The sequence below is a fragment of the Myodes glareolus genome, chromosome 10 (genome assembly GCF_982192425.1).
Source record: "Myodes glareolus chromosome 10, mMyoGla1.1, whole genome shotgun sequence".
NCBI lineage: Eukaryota > Metazoa > Chordata > Mammalia > Rodentia > Cricetidae > Myodes > Myodes glareolus.
The window spans coordinates 32,588,939-32,606,883 of NC_142035.1; the positions used below are offsets into that span (position 1 = coordinate 32,588,939).

Below are 17,945 nucleotides of genomic sequence, written 5' to 3' on the forward strand. Positions count from 1 at the left end.
TGAAGAACAAGAAACAAAAAGCCGTTCAGCAGATGCATGCCATTTTTTTTCTCTCCAGTGTGGACCAGTTTTTCTTGTTAATTATATCACCTATTCTTTCCTTATATTGATAATTACATAATTGCACGAAACAGATGGGTGACAGAATGCACCCAGATGGTGACAATGTAAACAGGCTTACAAATTGCTTTTTCTTAGGCATATTAAAAAGAATTATTCAATAATACATAGATTTCTATACTCTGCACATCTGTCAAGTAGAGCCTTCAAAATGGCAGTTACTTTGTCAATTTTCTTTTCTTCAACAGATACAATATCCTCCCTAGGAATTCCTGGGCAGCCAATTGCCATGGAGATAAGATATTTGTGCTTTTCCAAGTATCTGGACACCTGAAAATTTAAATTCTTATGTGATCCCACTGACTTAACCCACCCCTGCCTACTGTTAAAAAACTAAGTTGTATTTTTGAGAGGTCTTATGATCTTATCTATATATCTATTATATATTTATATAGGACTAGCTATACTTTGAGCAAGTCATGAAGGGTTGAAAAGATAGTGGGGTTTGCTTTAAGAATGTATTAGAGGGACTTGGAGATGGCTCAGTGGGTAAAATGCATACTATACATACTATACTAACACAAGGACCTGAGTTTGTATCACTAGAGCCTACATACAAAGCCAGCCAAGGCAGAGGGTGCCTGTAATCCCAGGGCTATGAGACAGGAGGATCCTGGGGCTTGTGGCCAGTCAGTCTGGCTGAACTGGCTCACTGAGCCCCAGGTTCAGTGAGAGGCCCTGTCTCAATAATAAGGTAGAGGGGTTAGAGGTTAAGAGTACTGGCTGTTCTTCCAGAGGACACGGGTTCAATTCCCAGGACCCACATGGAGCTCACAATTGTATATAACTTCAGTCCCAGGGGCTCTTTCTTCTGGCCTCTGTGGACATCAGACATACACATGGTACACAAACATACACTCAGAGAAAAATTACCCATATACATGAAAATAAACAAAAATAATAAGGGGGGAATGGATGAAGACAATGTAGATCTCTCAGGCTTCCAAGGTATGCTCACACATGTGCACATGCATTTTCTCATTCAGGTACACACACACAAACACATCTCATAGACAGACAAAAACACATGGAGAAGATGATGCATTGGAATTACTACATCTAATGGGTTTTGTGAATGAAGTTCTTTTAAAATTAGTCATGCGGCATTGGTGCTGCACTTATGGGGTGTGTGGAAATGTGCCTGCACGAGGGGCCAGGGAAGGACAGCATCTGTTCCTTCAAGCTACCACCCCTATGTCTGCCCCAAGGATGCAGGCTCTTTTGAAGTGACGATGAGCAGAGGTGTGGGGGTGGGGGTGAGGTTGTTGGTTGTTGTTCGTTCATTCGTTTGTTGCTTTTGTCTGTCTGTTTGGGGGAACAGAGCATCCCTATGTAGCCCAGGCTGGATTTGAAGTAGTAATCCTCTTGTCTCAGTTTCCTGAATGTTAGGATTTTGGTGGGTGTTTCACCATACAGTGCACTACAGATATATTTTACCTGCCCCCACTTCCCTTGGCTTTCTGTTTGATGCACCTGGAGTTCCTGACATGTTGTATGAACAAACATGTCTGTTGGTTTCCTGCTAGCTTCCACCACTGGACACATACTCTGAGTGGCAGCGATTTGCTAGATTCTTAGTGTTGCATCATCAGTGAACAGGACAGGGCCCACCATTCAGTCAGCACCCAACGAACAGTGACAGAATAGAAGACATCAATGAAGTTCCCAATTCTAAGCCTCCTAGCTGGACCACGGTGTGGGCAAAAGAGTCTGTCCAACCAGGGCATGTGGGACTCCAGGCTAAGTGAGCTGAGGATGCCAGGTGGCCCAGGTTTCCCTCTGATATGAAGGGCAAGTACAAAGTAGAATGTGTGAATCGGAGTCAAGGACAAAAAACAGGTCATGGAGGCCTAGGGAGGGACAAACCAGGATGACTTCTGGTAGAGCAACCTGGCTTGGGGAGAGCTTGGATGAGGGTGGCATGAGCAGGTCACAGAATTCCACCCACTACACTCTGGGCATATGACACGCAGATGCACTTCACCAGAAGGATGCAAACACTCCTTGAGGGCCAAGTCTGGGTGTGACTGTCCTTTGCACATTGAGAGAGACAGAGACAGAAAAAATGCAAAACTCACAGGGAGCATATGATGACACAGAGGCCTTGGTCTCTTTTAGAATTTGGGATCCAATGGAGTAGGTTCTAAGAGATAAGCCATTAAGGAAAGAGAAGACAGGGCAATTTGTCTCCTGGAGTTCTATCTCTTCGTGTTTGGGGGCGGCCAGGATCTCTACAGGCTTAGAGAGTGCTCTGTTTAGAGAGTGTTCAAGCCTCTTGGGTATCAGGCAGCACACAGTCACCATAGAGCAGAACCCACAGATCATAGGAGGTACCCCATGTGCTGAGAAGACAGTTGTCTGGGTTTAAGAAGGCAATGGGAAACATCAGGGACATGTGTCTGTCTCTTCTGCCATCTTCATGAGGACATGATAAGAGTGGTGAGTCACTGAAGTCAAAGAAGGGGCGGGGTGGGCACATAACCTTAGTTTTACTACCAAGGGTATCCAAACACTCAGTGTATGGGGATTGGTCCTGTCTGTCTAGGAAATAATTATCCATCTATGGAATATAATTCTGCACTCACTACCTGCTCATTGGTGCCTGATTCCATTTTGAAAGTAACCATTTATTCTGGCTCCGTGAAAGCACCAGCCTGAAGACCTGTAAGTAGTGATAGAAATGAGGGTAGGTTTGGTGAGTGGAACTTTGCTAAGGTGACTGTTGCATGCTTCTGGGAAGCAGCTCCTTCTGGCGAAACACGCAATGGCTACCATGGTGATAATGCTAATGACACGGGGCAGGGATCAAGCAGCTCAGGAAGTAGGAGCAATGGCACAGTGTACGCTTGAAGTTTATGACCCCAAGTTTCACTTAAATGGGTGTGGCTCATGTCTACTGTGCTATGGCCAAGTCGTGTTTCAATAGTCCAACAAGTAGCAATAAAACCCTTTATGACGCCCATGTTATTTCCATAACGTGTTTATTCTGTTCCCCCAGCCCTGTTTCACGTGATCCCTTCTGCTTTCTTCCTCCTTGGGGTGGTTAGAGTAATAATCATGGCATCTGTGATCTTGAGGAAAATGGTCTGAGGAATGATTGATGTTGGGATGAGCGCTTCAGTTCTGGAGAATGGTGGCAGCTTGAGACTTGAACACCGAGAGCTTAAGCTCTCTCTAATGAGGAGACACCTAGTGGAATGTGAGCCATGTTTCCGTAGCCAGGTCCCTGTAGGTAGCCCTGGGCTGGGGGACCGTGTCTCAGGTCCCTTCCCAGGGCCCATTTAAGCTTCTGCCTGTGATGCTCGGGTACTATTCTCCCTCAAGATTTGTCGAGCGTGTCAGTGATGATAATGTGTACACTCGAACTGATTTTACAGAAACCACTGAGCTGCAGAGGACTTCTGATCCGCGTGAGCTCAATTCGACCATAAGCCTGCGCAGCTTCTGAGGTGTTTTCTCCTGTGCCTTTATACTTCCCTCCTTTATTCAAGTAGAATTTATTAACAAGTTATAACATGCAAAATTATTTCCATGAGATACTAAAAGGGAGATGTATTATACTTTCAAATAGATGTGCCTACGGACATAAAATCATTTGCTACTGAGTGGGTCAGCCCTCGGGGGCTGCTGAGTTAGAGGAAAATGAGAAGATGGAAGACTATCCGTGGTGTCCACCTGCCCGGCAAATCTCGGTCTAACAACACAAGGCAACAATGTCTGTGCAGTGACCATTTACTCAGAGACAGCATCACACTGGCAAGGGGAATGCTCCTTCAAAGTCAGGAATTTCAGGTTTTCATTTTCAATCCCCAAATGATTTTTCATTTAAAAGATGGCAGCTTCACCTTTGATCTATTAATATCATTTCCTGCAATTGACTCAAAAGAAATCCTCTCAAATGTGCTCTAAAGCAATGAAGATGGACATAGTAACATTTTTGATGAAAATATGAATTAAAAGCTTCAATGGCCAATGTAAGGAAATTGCTCAGGATGATGAGTCATGGGTCCGTGTGTCAGTATAGCATCACAGAGATGTCAACTGGGGCCACCGAAGATTCAACACAATGGCTCACTCCTCAGAACTGCCCCTCCTCCCAAACCAGAATCAGGGCTGAGAGGGTGGTTCCGTGGTAAGAACCTGACAAACACGTGAGGCTCTGAGCAACAGAGAATGAAGTGGTTACAATAGTTGGGAGGAGGAAAGGAAGCTGAAGCAGGAGGATTGTCATGACTTTGAACCCAGTGTGGGTTACATAGTAAGATCTAGGATAGATTTAGCTATAGTGTGGGACATTGCTACAATGTAAAAAAAATCCAGAAAACAATGAGGAGTCTAATGTACAGACCAAATGGCATTAAAGCTCTTGCCCAATACAACACTGTCAGAGGAGGGGTGCTGGAGGCAAACCTCAGCAGTGAGGAGCACTTGTTACTCTCAAGAGGCTTGAGATGGTCGCACCTACATCAAATGGCTCACAACAGCCCCTAAATCCGGTTTCAGAGACACCAATGCCCTCCTTTAGCCTTTGAAGGCAGGTGCACACATGTGACATATACTCACACATACATACACAACAAAATATATGTATATAAATACACACACACATATACGGTCAAAGGAAAGATATAAAATCTTCTGGTAGCTTCCTGGAGAGTTCCTTAATACTGCCTTGCTCTATGCCCAGAGAGCTCATGCAGAGAAGAGGTGGGATGGCCCTGTCTTAGCCTCAAATCACAGAAGCTCCACCTGTGGACCCTGTAGTGAAAACGCCAAGAAAAGGGTGTGGTAGACCAGCCTGCAGCCTGTACTGGTGGAACCTGCCAGTCCCCAGAAGGATGAGCCTTGGCTTAGGTCCTTAATGGCAGCACTGCATCGAGAAGCAGAGATGGTTTAGGCGCCAATAAACTGCCTGGGAATACATGTATGCTGGTCCCAGTGCTGGGGTGGTCTCCGAAGAAACCCCACAAGATCACCAGGAGGAGAGGAGCCCTACCCACGCAGCCGGGACTGTCCCGGGGCAGGACATGTGGAGAGTAGGCTTGGAGGTCTCCGAGTTTCTCTCTCTCCTGGCACCATTTTCAGAAAAGTCAGAAATATCCCTAAATTCCTAAAGAGGAAGAAACTGAACGGCTTTTAAAAACAATAAGAATGAAACTGCCAGTTAAGTGTTAACGTGGGAGGGCCCCGGGTAAAATAGAGGAGCCTCCCTGGTCTCTGGCTTCAGCCGCAAGGCAGGGAGGCTGGCTGACCTTTGCATGGAAATCGAGTTTCTGTCATTACATAAAACAAAATTGGACATTTTATAGAATTACAATCATGTGTTGTGAGTTGAAGTGGCCCATGGAGCTTTAATGAGCTAAAACTGACCAGGAAAGTCACGGACTTGCCCACTTTGTGTCTGGGTACAGAAGGAAACCCAGACACAGTGAGTGGACACACAGTCAAGAGAAACAAGAGCAGGTGGCCTTGTGACGGTTCCCACAGTCCTGAGAGCTCCTCGCTTTGTTCCCCACCTCCCCTCACCTCAGGCTTCCTGCTCAAACTTGTGTGAGGGGGAGATAGCCTCATAGATGTGTGGAGTCCCATGGAAGAAGCAGTGTTCTTCATCAGGGGCAGGATCAGTTCCCGCCTACAGTTCCCTAGGCTGTGACTTCCCCACCATGAAGGAACTAAGACCAAAATAACCAAAAAGAAAAAAAGACAAAGCAAAACGAAAACAAAACAAAAAACCCTTCCTAAGTTGTCTTCGTCAGAGGATTTTATCCTAGCAACTGGGAAAGTAACCAAGACACGTGTGTGTGTGTGTGTGTGTGTGTGTGTGTCTGTATACAGATCTACTTTCTTGAACGTATTATTACTTATATCACAGTAACATTTTGTTGGAGGGACATTGTCTTGCACCATTTAGTCTACAAAGTGAGGATGAGATTTGGCATTGGTAGATGATGCTACTGAGATACTGAAGTCAGTTTCACAAACTATTCTCATCACTTTTCTATCATTTCACATCCCAACTCCTAAGTATCACCCAGCACTTGCCAGTTGTGCCGCCAGCTCCCCCAGGAAAGCACCAGGCACTCCCTTGATAGGCAAAGAACACTGTTGAGCCCCATTCAATATAAAGCTGAATCTTGAGGAGTCTGTAATATAACCACCATATGGGATCATATTTTTCCCCTTTCATGGCAGCTGCCACCATAATTCTGCAAGGCTTGTAACAGCATGCTGATACAACTCAGAGAGAATTAGAGACACCCTCAATCTATGGGTGTCTCAAAACAGGCCTAGCACAACAACCTGCACCAGATGTCTGCCTCTCCCAGCCTCGCTCAGCCAGAGTCAGGCTGGTACAGGGTTGACACTAAGAGCAGATGCTCTCTGGCAGCAGGGAAGTGGGGGGGGGGCAAGTTTGTAGGTTAGGTTTTGGTGAAGTGGCTGGTGTCAAAGAAGTCAGGGAAATAAAAAGTCAATTTCAAGCTGCTGTCCTTCTCCGTGTGCCATTTCCTAGAACGGCCATGACATTGAATTTAGACACTAGTTGATGAAGTCTACAAGTCATGACTAAGAGTGAGAGTTGGGGCAAGCATCCGCCTAGCCAGAAGGACCGAACAAGTGACCCCACTGTGACACATGCACAAACCCTTCTGTGGGGAAGAGGGTCACAACTGTGAGTGCTGACGTGACAGTTATATATGATAGTTCATACAAAGCTTTCAGCCAGAACTCAGCAAACAGCGGCCACAGAGAGGACGGCTGCTATCACTTTCTAAGAGAAAAGATTGGTGACAGTCACGAGGACAAACTGCCGGTTCACAAGCCATCCTGACATTGGCATCTAAGCAGCATACTATATCTAATGAGACAGTGTCGGAGAATTGGGGAAAATGACATGGACGGTATATTATTTGAGGAAAAGAGGGAACCCATGGAGGAGTTTATGCAAATTTCTTTGCAAATCAGAAGAAAGGGGTTCGCTACCATTTGAAGGAAATATGTTGCCCAGGAGTAGCATGACCATGTAGGGAATGGCTGAGAACTGGGTTCAAAAAGCCAACTAGACCCTGGTAGTGACTGAGGAGTGAATTTCATGCCAAGGAAATCTCGTGGTGGCATTAACAGTGATCAGCACACGGATGATGCTGAGTTTACGATTTTAGAATCATCTTCCGAGGAGAGACTAGAGAACTGTGGATTTTGGTTTGTTTGTTTTTTTAAAAAACCACACAAGACACTTCAACCACAACTACAACCAAGGGAAGGCTGACTACTGTCAGTGACCGTTACCAGGTTAAAGGAAGGGCCTGGGAAACAATGACGCTAGGGAGAACCTAGCAGGTGCTGGGAGAATAACGCAATTTCCCAAGGCAGCAGATGCCCACGTGCAACGGGATCCAGTAACCGTCCATCAGATGGTAATTATAGCTGGACTGGGGAAGAACAGCCCGGATGAAAAGGGGCAATTCAAAGGGTAACTGAATGCCAGCCAGTGACATCTTCTTGAGATCACATACCGGGAAAGGGCGGGCCAACATTTAGCTCTGGGGGTAGGGGTGGAAAGCTTAGAAACACTGCCAATTTTCCTTGTAGAAGGACAAAGAGAGATGTGGAGAAAACAAACACACAGAATCCAAATGGAGGCCTCCAAAGAAGTTAGTCTGGATTTCATCAGACTGTCAATAACATCAGAGCTGATCACTGTGAAAGTATGATTTCTCAGGAGGGGAAGGATATCATGCATCCATTCTATGACCACCATAAATCAAGGTGAAGAAAAAATAGTTAGAATAGACCATTAAGAACTTTGGTGAATAATAAAGATAGTGAATTTCTGGAGTTTATCGTTATAAATCATTGCTACTCCTCCCCAAGAGGAAGCAGGACCTGGAACAAAAAGTACAGAGACCACAAGAATTCTACAGACATAGGTTCAATCCTGGTTTGAGTCCTAGCTTTTACTATCCTTCCCCTCCCCCATCTACCTCCATTAATACTCTCAGTACGGGGCAGGGAAAATGGCTCTGACAGAGGACCTGGATTCAGTTCCCCTGGCACCCGGCACCCACATGGAGGCTCACAACTGTTTGTAACTCCAGCTCCAGGGGATCCAGCACTCTTTTCTGGTTTCCATAGGTACTGCGTGCATATGATGTATAGACATACATGCAGGCAAAATACCCAAACACACAAAAGAAATAAATTAAACAGAAAATAAATATACTGTGATGTAAACTGTAAGTCGACTTCCCCAAGAGTACTGACAGTAACAGAGTCAACTCAAATCCCTCTAGGGTGCAGGCAGGAAAGAAAAATGCTTCTCCACAGATCTCCTAAGTAAGAGAAAGGCAACTCACTCCAATCTTTAGTTTGTCTGCACAAAGAATTCGGGCAAATTTCGAGTATTTCTCAGGATCACAGTGGAAGTGATGGTGAGCTATGATGACCCATTTAATAAGATCCCCAGACAATAGCTCAGAACATAAGCTAATAGACCAAGATGACGCATTCAAACTGGATGGGAATCTTCCGGGCCTATCGTACAGATTATGATCTTGACCAAGAAACACCTTCTCTCTTCTCCGTGAATTCCTACTGCTCAACTGGAGAGATATTATTGTGACTCTTGGGAATCAGCTTCTAGAAGGTGTGAGGAAATGAATGCATTCGGGTGCTTTCCTATGGCCTGCTCTGAAGTGAGCTGTCCGTACGGAGAAGCGCCTGGGAAGGTGCCTACCCAAAGCAGGCAGAAGTTCCGTGGCCTCAGGGTGGGGAGGGGAGGGCACACTGCTCTATCCATACAGAGATGAATCTCAGTCACGGCTGCCTTATGCCAGATTCAAATTGGCAACCCACCGAGATGAAACGCGGTCTATCCCATTCCTCATGCCTGAGGTGATCTGTCCCCTTGAAGATCGGCTTCCTAGATGAAAGCAAGGGAACAGCCACTCAGGGATGCACTAAGCATGGTCAAAGGCTAAGCATGGTCAAAGGCATAAGAAGCAAGTGGCTGGAGACAAGTGGAACCAGGGGGGTGCAGAAGTTGCTGCATGTGGCAGGGGGATATGAGACTTACAAAGGAAAGGGAAATCGGTGAGAAATGGTAACTGTCAGCCCTGCATGGTTCAGCCATAGGAATTCTTTCTAGTTCTCTTCTCAGATAGGGATATACTTGGACCACACTGAAATTATTTCCCAAACAACCATATTGGGCTCAACTTTTCTCAGACAATTGCTTAAAATGTTGAACTCATCTAAAATTATTTTTTAAAAAGAAAAAAAAACAACTTTAAATGATATAAATCAGCACCTCAAGGTTGGGGTATTTAGGTCCATTCTATGTGGGTTATAATGTTGCTGATCCTTTGAATAGGATCTTTACATTTTCAAAATTGTGACTCGAGTTTAGTGTCGCTACTGTGTGTGTTTGAGGAAGTGCTGGAGATCAAAGAGAAGACCCTTCACACTCTAAACAAGTGTTCCTCCACTGAGCTGTGGCCCCAGCCCAGACACTGTTCATTGGTCTTGAAACCCTCACAGCTCTTCATTTTATGCAAAGCTGATGATCTAACTCCAGACACTGTACAGGGTAAATGCCACCAATCGCCTTTCCCAATCCCCTTAGTAAATCTAGTAAATCTTAGTAAATCAAGATTGGATGTGGTCAGTAGCGGTAGATGCAGCTCTTAGACAGTCAGAATTCACCAACACTGTAGATGCCACAGAACTAGGACTGTGCAACAGGCAAACATCCGCACCATCGCTTTCCTCACCGGCCCATTGAGGGCTTTTCTTCCTGGAACTCAGGTTTAAACTATTTGTCTCCCTTGTGCCTCAACATGTGCCAGGGCTCTAGAAGGAGAAGGAGTCACACATTCTGACATGAGCAGGGAAGGCAAGGATTTCAAATCACGCCAACCGCAGAAGTAATGCTAGGATCCTTTTTAATGAACAAAATGTTTTCTCTCCACCTGGAGCTCCAGCTCATCTCAACATGGCTCAGTTCCAGAGGTTCCTGGAGGCAGGCAGAGGAAAGGCAGGAGCGTCTTGCATGCTTGGAACAATATGCTCATACACCATGCAACAGCTCTGCAAGCCTCCCCGACAGCTTGAACACCCCACTCATTCCATGAAAGTGCTGGCTGAAGTCACGGGAGCCCCAACAACACAAAAGGCCCAGCCCTGTCTATGTGAAGGCATGTGGCAATGGTTGCAAAGGTATGACATCTATCATCTTTACCGGATCTGGTACACACACAGACACACATGTGCGTGCTTCTAATCAGAATTATGGAAGCTGTTTCCGAGACAGATACAGCATACAGCTGCTTTCTCTGACCCTAAATTGCTATCTTTACACCAAGCTTGATGTCTGGTTCCAGGATGTCCCAATGCAACAGGGCCCTGGTCCTCCTTGTGGGCCCCTGTATATCTCACCTTCAGAGTGCAGTGGACCCTGACATTAAGAACATGCCCACATACTGGTAATATGAAGAATCTGCCCATGGTGTTTGCTTCCAGATGATACTGGAGGAAGGGGAAGCAAGTGGGGAGAAGGAAGATACCAACTGGCCAAGAATAGAAAATGACTGTCTCCGGGTGCTGTGTATATGGAGAGTTTTAAGAGATCTATCACGGGCCCCAGGACTACAAACATGGTGTAAGCAGGTTTACTCTTCCCACTGCCCTCTCCCTTGCTAAACCATTAGATTACATTCCTGCTAGCCATCAAGGTCCACTCACTTATGTGGCTACTACCTTACGCCTAACTCATTCCTGAGGCTGATCATCAAAACGCCAAGGTCCAGCAATCAAAACTCATTATTTGGCTACACTGACTAACAAGTCCCATCAGGCCTTACCAACTCACCCTAACGTAGACGTCCCCTTTTCTCCTTGGAAACCACTCCTGCAGGCTCACCAGCTGCTGTCTTTGCCCCCCACCCCATAATTTGTCCCCTCAGGTGTGGTCTCTGCTTACTTGGAGACCCCTTCAGATTTCCGCACTCCTCAAGGTGTGGTTCGCAATAAGAAGTCATGTGTGAACTGGTCTATGAAGACCTAAGCACATGGAAGCTTTTAGTAATTCAACAGAGTAATTCTATGTCTGCAAAATCGAACGGGACATAACTGAACTTGGATTTTGCCTGTCTTTGTGTTTTCAATCTTATCTTTCCAGGAATTAATTTTGCTAAAACTATGACGGACTGAAATCTGAAAAACAGTAAGGGAGAGGTCTCTCATCACAGGGAGTGTGTGTGGGGGGGGATAGGAAACTATGTTCTGTATGATTATATCTGCTTACTACCTTCCATAATAAAAACTAAAAAAAAAATCAAACCAACCTGCTGTTCATTTTTAGTCTCTCCTCAAATATGGATGCATAATTGTTAGAAAATAAATATAAATTTTGTTATTTTACCAATATAAGGATCCTGTCAGACTTGAAGCAGCCTCAATTCCAAAGAACTGAGGCCTCTGGACTGGGGTAGGTAGTCCCCACCCATGTGTGAAGCCGAGCTGGGGGCATCATTCATACGTTCCTGTGAAGAGATCCCTCAACTCTGAGGAACAGTTCCTGGACTTAATGTTTGAAATGTTCGAACTTTTACTCTCCTTTTTTGGCTTTTAGGAAGAGCAAATCTTAGCCACTAGGATATTTTGCTTTTAAACTCAAAGTACCCAAAACACTGAGAGCTTACATTTTCCATTTAAATTACAACAATCACAAAAGCTGACTGTGTGTTCACATGCATGAACATTGACACACAGATACTAGGCCCTTTTCTTGTCTGGTCATAAAGGCATTCCAGGACTAGTTTTTACCTCAAGGAGGGTAAAATAAACAAGCCTGTTACTCATTTTGATATCCCACAGGAGTTTTTTATGCAAGTATTAGAAATCCAAAACAAAAATCAACACCAGCTTAAGACGAAACACCTCCAACATGGCATTTCTCTGGCAGCTTTGTCCTAACGGCAAGAAGACCACTGACTGACTAAAAAGCAAGCAACCAATTGAAAGGGGGATTCTTCTGAGGACAGGGAAGGAAGATAAAATATGCTGGGGGTGCGGATGGCTCTAGGCCACTCATTTGTCTAAGGACCAGCAACAACACACAGGGTGTCCCTGCTGAATCCTCTGAAGGAGGATGTGGCTACTGCTTTAGGCTTACGGTGAAATAACCACTTGAGGGCAAGGCTGCGGGGAGCCCATGCAGGGCGCCGCCTGTAAGGGTATGAGCGCCAGGTTCCCTGTAATTAAGAAGCAGCCTGCTCGGTGAAGACAGGGCTGCCACCCCATCTGCCAAGCCTGCGGGAGCTGGCACCGTGCCTCCCTGCCTGCCGCCCTGCTACCCACCTGATCCTTGGAGACCTCCTTTGATGGGGCGTTTATGCCAAGCTTTTCCAGAGGATAGACAATCTGTCGTCGTGGTCGCACGGGAACCAAGTAATGAAGGGCAGATGTCAGGGAGTGGGCGTAGGAGTTCTGGATCTGAAAGGCAGCAATCTCTACTTTAGGGGAGAGAATGTCAGAGGCGCACAGCGCAGATGTCTGCACACTGCTTGACAAATACAAAACTCTTCGCTCGGCCAAGTCAGAGAGGGGAGGGGAAAAAAAATCAGCAAATAAACAAACATACTCTTCGAGCAGAGGAATGAATTGTAGATAATGCCTGACACTAATGAAGATAATTACGAGAGTAATTACATTACTATCTCTGTGGGAATGACAGATAAACAAGTGGTTTGGTTTATGGGATTTTTCAGTACAAGTATTTCCCCCAGGAGAATATTCTTCTCCATAGTGATCGTGAATCAGCTTGATTTGACCCCATTAAGCTGTGTTATCCGAGTCCTGTTAACCTTTGTGTGTCTGGCACAAGCTGCATTAGCACACGTAGATAAAAATGCCACCCAGGGGGCAGCATAGGCCAGATGTGAAAGCACTCAGGCAACTTCACTGGGGCTTTTTTAAAAAATGAAATAAGGGTCTTAGAATGAAGGAATAAAACTGGAATGTGGGGATCAAGAAGAGGATCGAATGATTTTGATTTGTATTGTGATGAAGTTATGAACCGGATTTATGCTTGTTGAAAGAGATAAACAATTTTTACAACGGTGCTTTAAATATTAATTTTATTGAGTTTTTAAAACTTGACAGAGAACAGTGACTCTCACATTTATGAAATCTTGGGAATTATTAAAAAAAAAACAAAAGAAAGAAAAAGAAACTCAGGGCCAAGAAACCATTTTACCCTTGCCACAGTTAGGGTTTCTATTGCTGCAATGAAAAACTATTACCAAAAAGTTGGGGAGCAAAGGGTTTATTTGGCTTACACTTTCATATCATAATAGAAGGAAGCCAGGACAGCAACTTAAACAGGGCCGGAACCTAGAGGCAGGAGCTGGTACAGAAGCCATGGAGGAGTGCTGCTTACTGGCTTGCTACACATGATTTATTTAACCCACCTTCTTCCAGAACCCAGGACCAGCAGCCCAGGGATGGCACCACCCACCATGGACTGAGACCTCCCACATTGATCACTAAATGAAAAAATGCCATACAGCTGGATCTCATGGAGGCCTTCCCTCGGCCGAGACGCCTTTCTCTGATGACACTAGCTTGCGTCAGGTTGACACACAAAACCTATCAATACAACCCTCAAGTGTAAAACTGTGAAGAAGCCAAACTGGCAATAATGTATCTACTTATTGAATTGAAGCTAGAGAGAGAAAAAAAGTAAAGCAGAATTAGATGTATCTTAATAAATCTAACAGTTTGCATATGACTTGTGTGCCATTTTAAAGTAGCCATGGGCATTTATATCAGCTTCCATGAGAGCTTTCATTTATTTGTTTTTGTTTTTTCAAGACAGGATTTCTCTGTGTAACAGTCCTAGCTGTCTTGGAACTAATTCTGTTGACCAGGTTGGCCTCAAACTCACAGAGATCCACCTGCCTCTGTCTTCCATGTGCTGGGATGAAAGGCATGCGCCACCACTGCCCAGACAGAAGAGCTTTCAAAAATCCTTCACCACTGCACCTCACACCCTGACTTCACATGTTACTGAAAACCAGAACCCAGGAAACCCTGGCCAGTGTGCGGTTTGCATGTCTGTGAATGTCTATGTCCGTTGTCCGCAACCTTTCTAAGGCTGTGACCCTTTAATACAGTTCCTCGTGTTGTGGAGACCCCTCAATCATAAAATTATTTTCATTGCTCCTCCATAACTGTAATTTTGCTACTAGTATGAATCGTCATGTAAATATCTGACATGCAAAATAGCTGATATTTGATCCCTAGAGGGGTCGTGACCCACAGGTTGAGAACCACTGGTCTATGTCCTGATGGAGATGCTTGCATGAGGTAAAGAGAGAGCCACTGCCATAGTGAAATACAAGCAGCTCAATTTCACTGCTAGAGGCCTTGGGGCAGAATTTGGGAATTCTCACTCAAATGACTTGGGACGGCGTCTTACTCTTGTCTTCTGTGTGAATCAACTGGCAGTGTGACTGAGGAGAGTGTTCCCAAGTGTGCTTTGCGGCTTCCCAAGCAGCATGTCCCTAACTCCACACGGACGCAATAAAATGCCCAAGATGTCTGCACTGTGGACGCAAGCGCACTTTGCTCGTGGCATGCCATATCCAGGCAGCGTGGCAAATAGAAACTAAGAATTTAATATCACACCTGGAAGGTCACACAGTTAGTATTCAATCAAGCGTAGAGTGAAGGAGATTGTTTGAGGCCAGGGTTTTCCTGTACAACTGTTATCTTCCGGGTCGTTAATCATCTTGCTGGCCTGCTACATTTTACAGGGAGACAAGCAGCAAACCAAAACAAAACCACACGAAAGCAGGGTCCACAGCACACGACAACTCTTGTCCACGTTTCTCTTCCTTCTTTCCCATGGGCACTCCTCCAGCTGGCTTTTGTTTAAGATGATACACGGGCATAGCTATTATAATAGGTGTACGTGCTAATGCACTCAGACTGTCTGAGAAATACTTTGGCAAGTACAAGCATTTGAAAACTCCCCTTAGATCCTCACGGACACTGAGAAAAGGGGTGACAGTGTCAAGGGCTCTCAGCAGAATGTGGAAAAGCTTGAGGTCATGACCCAGAACTAAAGGGACAACTTCTACTCAACCTCGAAGTTGAAACCCATCGCCTTGAAAGTACACACCAAGCTGGGGACCACTGTTAGTGACCGAGGGACCAGTTTTCAGAGGCTTAAATCACACTTACTTGTGGAACATCCAGGTTACAGTACATGCGTGGGTGAAGGTGTCTACATGTGTGTATCGGTAGCTCCTATGAGACACAGCTTGAGAAAGGAAAGGCAAAGGCACAGCCTACATGGTAAAACGTGCACTCCTGAGCTAAAGCAGGCTAAGAGGAGGATGTGAGGTGAGATGAACTGGTATTTGGATGGATATAAGCAACATGTGCACGGTAGGTCTCTGTTGCTGTGTTAGTCGATGGAAATACAGCAAGCATTAGATGGAATGGCATACGTATTTCCTATAGCAGAGTTCCATTACAATTGTACATCTCCACCGTTCATCCATTATTTTTATGGAAATGGTTATAAATTTTATTCAGAATGCACTGTGTAGCACACCAATTTTATAGGATGGAACTACTTTATCTTACTCATTTCTATAGGGTTCTTTGTTTCAAAGAACATGACAGGGTCATGCTGGCTTCCCACCATGAGAAATAATTTGCTGTTTGTGTCTTGTTCAGCTAGAGTTTTCGGTTGCCATTTTGTCAATATAGGAAAACCAACCACCTTGTCTAACTACATTGGTTCTTATTGTTTTGAAGACTGGAAACCTCCTGGACTTTCACCACAGTGAAGCAAATGACCTAATCAGCTATGGACCATGGAGACTCAGCTGCATGCTACAGTCAAAGTCCTCACGAGAAGACCAAACAAGATGCAGCACGTACGGGACACCACTGTGCACACCTATGCGCAGGAGGGGGCAGCCCGTGCCGGCCTCTTACCTTACTGTCCCGGAACTGTGGGTATATGGGGTAGTAGAGACATGACTTGTAGCCTAAGCGGAAGATCTCCTTCAGGAAAAACTTGGTGTAGTGTCGGAAAATAGGGTTCAAGGCAAAATGGTGCAAGCGCCCATGTTCTTCTTGCTGGTGGTGGCTGAAGTAGATGAAATCCTCGATGTTATAATGAGATCGGATGTACTCTATATCCTAGGGAAGAGGCAGAGGAAGGATGTTTCAAACCAAGTACCTGTGTGCATGCTGTGATCCACAGCTATGCGGGACAGTCCCTTAAGTGGGGCTGGGGAATAGCTTATTTGGAAAAGATCTTCTCATTCAAACATGAGGACCTTAACTGATCCCCAGAGGCCATACCGGAAAAAAAAAAGCGTCTGCTGTCTGTACTCTAATCCCAAGGCTTGGGGGACGGAGACAGGAGGATCCCTGGAGCTCATTGGCCACCCAGCCTCATTCAGCAAATGGCAGGCCAGTTTGAAAGTCTCTCTTGAAAAACAAGGTGGACGGCTCCCGAGAAACAACACCTGAGGCTGTGTTTTTGCTTCCCGATGCACGCACATATATATGCACCCACACATGGATAAACACACACACACACACACACACACACACACACACACACACAATTTTTAAAACTCACTTCAAGTGCAATAGTAAAAAGTGTGTTTCTTCCATTATTCATCATCTTGTCTTTAATTACGTTTGCAGTACTGGGGGTTGAGCTGAGAGTTTGCGCATGCTTGGCAAGTGCTCTACCCCTGAGCTACATCCACAGCCCTTGGTTACTGAGACTGGGTCTCTCTCAGGGAGCTCAAGCTCGCCTTGAACTCACTATGTGAGCAAGGCTAGCCTAGAACTAGTGATCCCCCTGCCTCAGCCTCCTGAGTTCTGGGATGACAGGTTTACACACACTGCCATGCTTGGCTTACTGACTCTTTTAAAACAGAAAGTATGTGCTTGTTTGGGTGATCTGTCTGTGGAAGATGCTAAAGAATTTTGTTCTTATGTCTTTGGCTGCTGCCAACATGGCAAACCTTAGGTGCTGGGTCAGGTTCGGCATAGCAGTCTTGTTACATTTCTGGGCACGAGAAGAACCAGCGAGTCAGGGCAAGTGACTGAGCACAAGTATCTGAGAGTCGGTAGACAGGCTCACTGGTCTCCTGGATTTGTTACCGACCACCTGCCAGTGTAGAAATATCCCATCTTGGAGTTATATCCATTAGTACACAACTTGGCTGGGAAGAAAGAACCCTGGCAGGGCATCCCTTCTTCTGCTCCTGTGACAGGTAAGGGGTTTATGCAATGGGAGGCAATTTAAGGGACTCAAGAGTGTTTCCTCAGAGAGGGAAATCCTGGGCATGGTGCTCCTGTCTTCATGGGCCTTTGTCTCTTCACACTACAGAGGAATCAGGACTCATGTGAGCTAACTGTACTCAGCCTGGCCTCCTTCACCTCTCTAGCGTGCACTGTTGAGAGCAGGGTAGGAAGACGGATAATCCAAAGTGCATGTGACTGTCTTTAATGACAGAAAAATTCATGTTTGACAAATATGGCCTACAAGTCTCTACTGTAAACCTATTGAGTGCAAATCCAAACATAGTATAAATAACAGCCACACCAAATGAAAAAAATCAAACCAAATGCAGATGAAAAAACAGTTTCAGGAACAGAGACTGAAGAATATGAAGAACTCAACTTAATTTGTGACCAGCAAGCTGTGACAGCTTTCAATATGTATACAAATGTCCCCTCCCTAGCCCGCCAGCACCCAGCTTCTGTTCCAAACTATAGCAGAAATC

General features: G+C 45.3%; 1 protein-coding gene across 3 annotated transcripts in view; it reads right to left on the bottom strand.

Moving 5' to 3' along the window:
• Cfap61 (cilia and flagella associated protein 61) overlaps nucleotides 1-17,945 on the bottom strand; it is a 290,445-nt gene that overhangs the window by 163,678 nt on the left and 108,822 nt on the right. For 2 of the 3 annotated variants that reach the window (XM_087911142.1, XM_087911143.1), the window contains exons 16-17: nucleotides 16,132-16,338; nucleotides 12,478-12,612 (exon numbers count right to left, since the gene is read on the bottom strand). In XM_087911142.1, the coding sequence (XP_087767268.1) occupies nucleotides 12,478-12,612; nucleotides 16,132-16,338 (342 nt within the window). The remainder of the gene's footprint in view (nucleotides 1-12,477; nucleotides 12,613-16,131; nucleotides 16,339-17,945) is intronic. The other variant, XM_087911144.1, reaches the window with a different exon arrangement.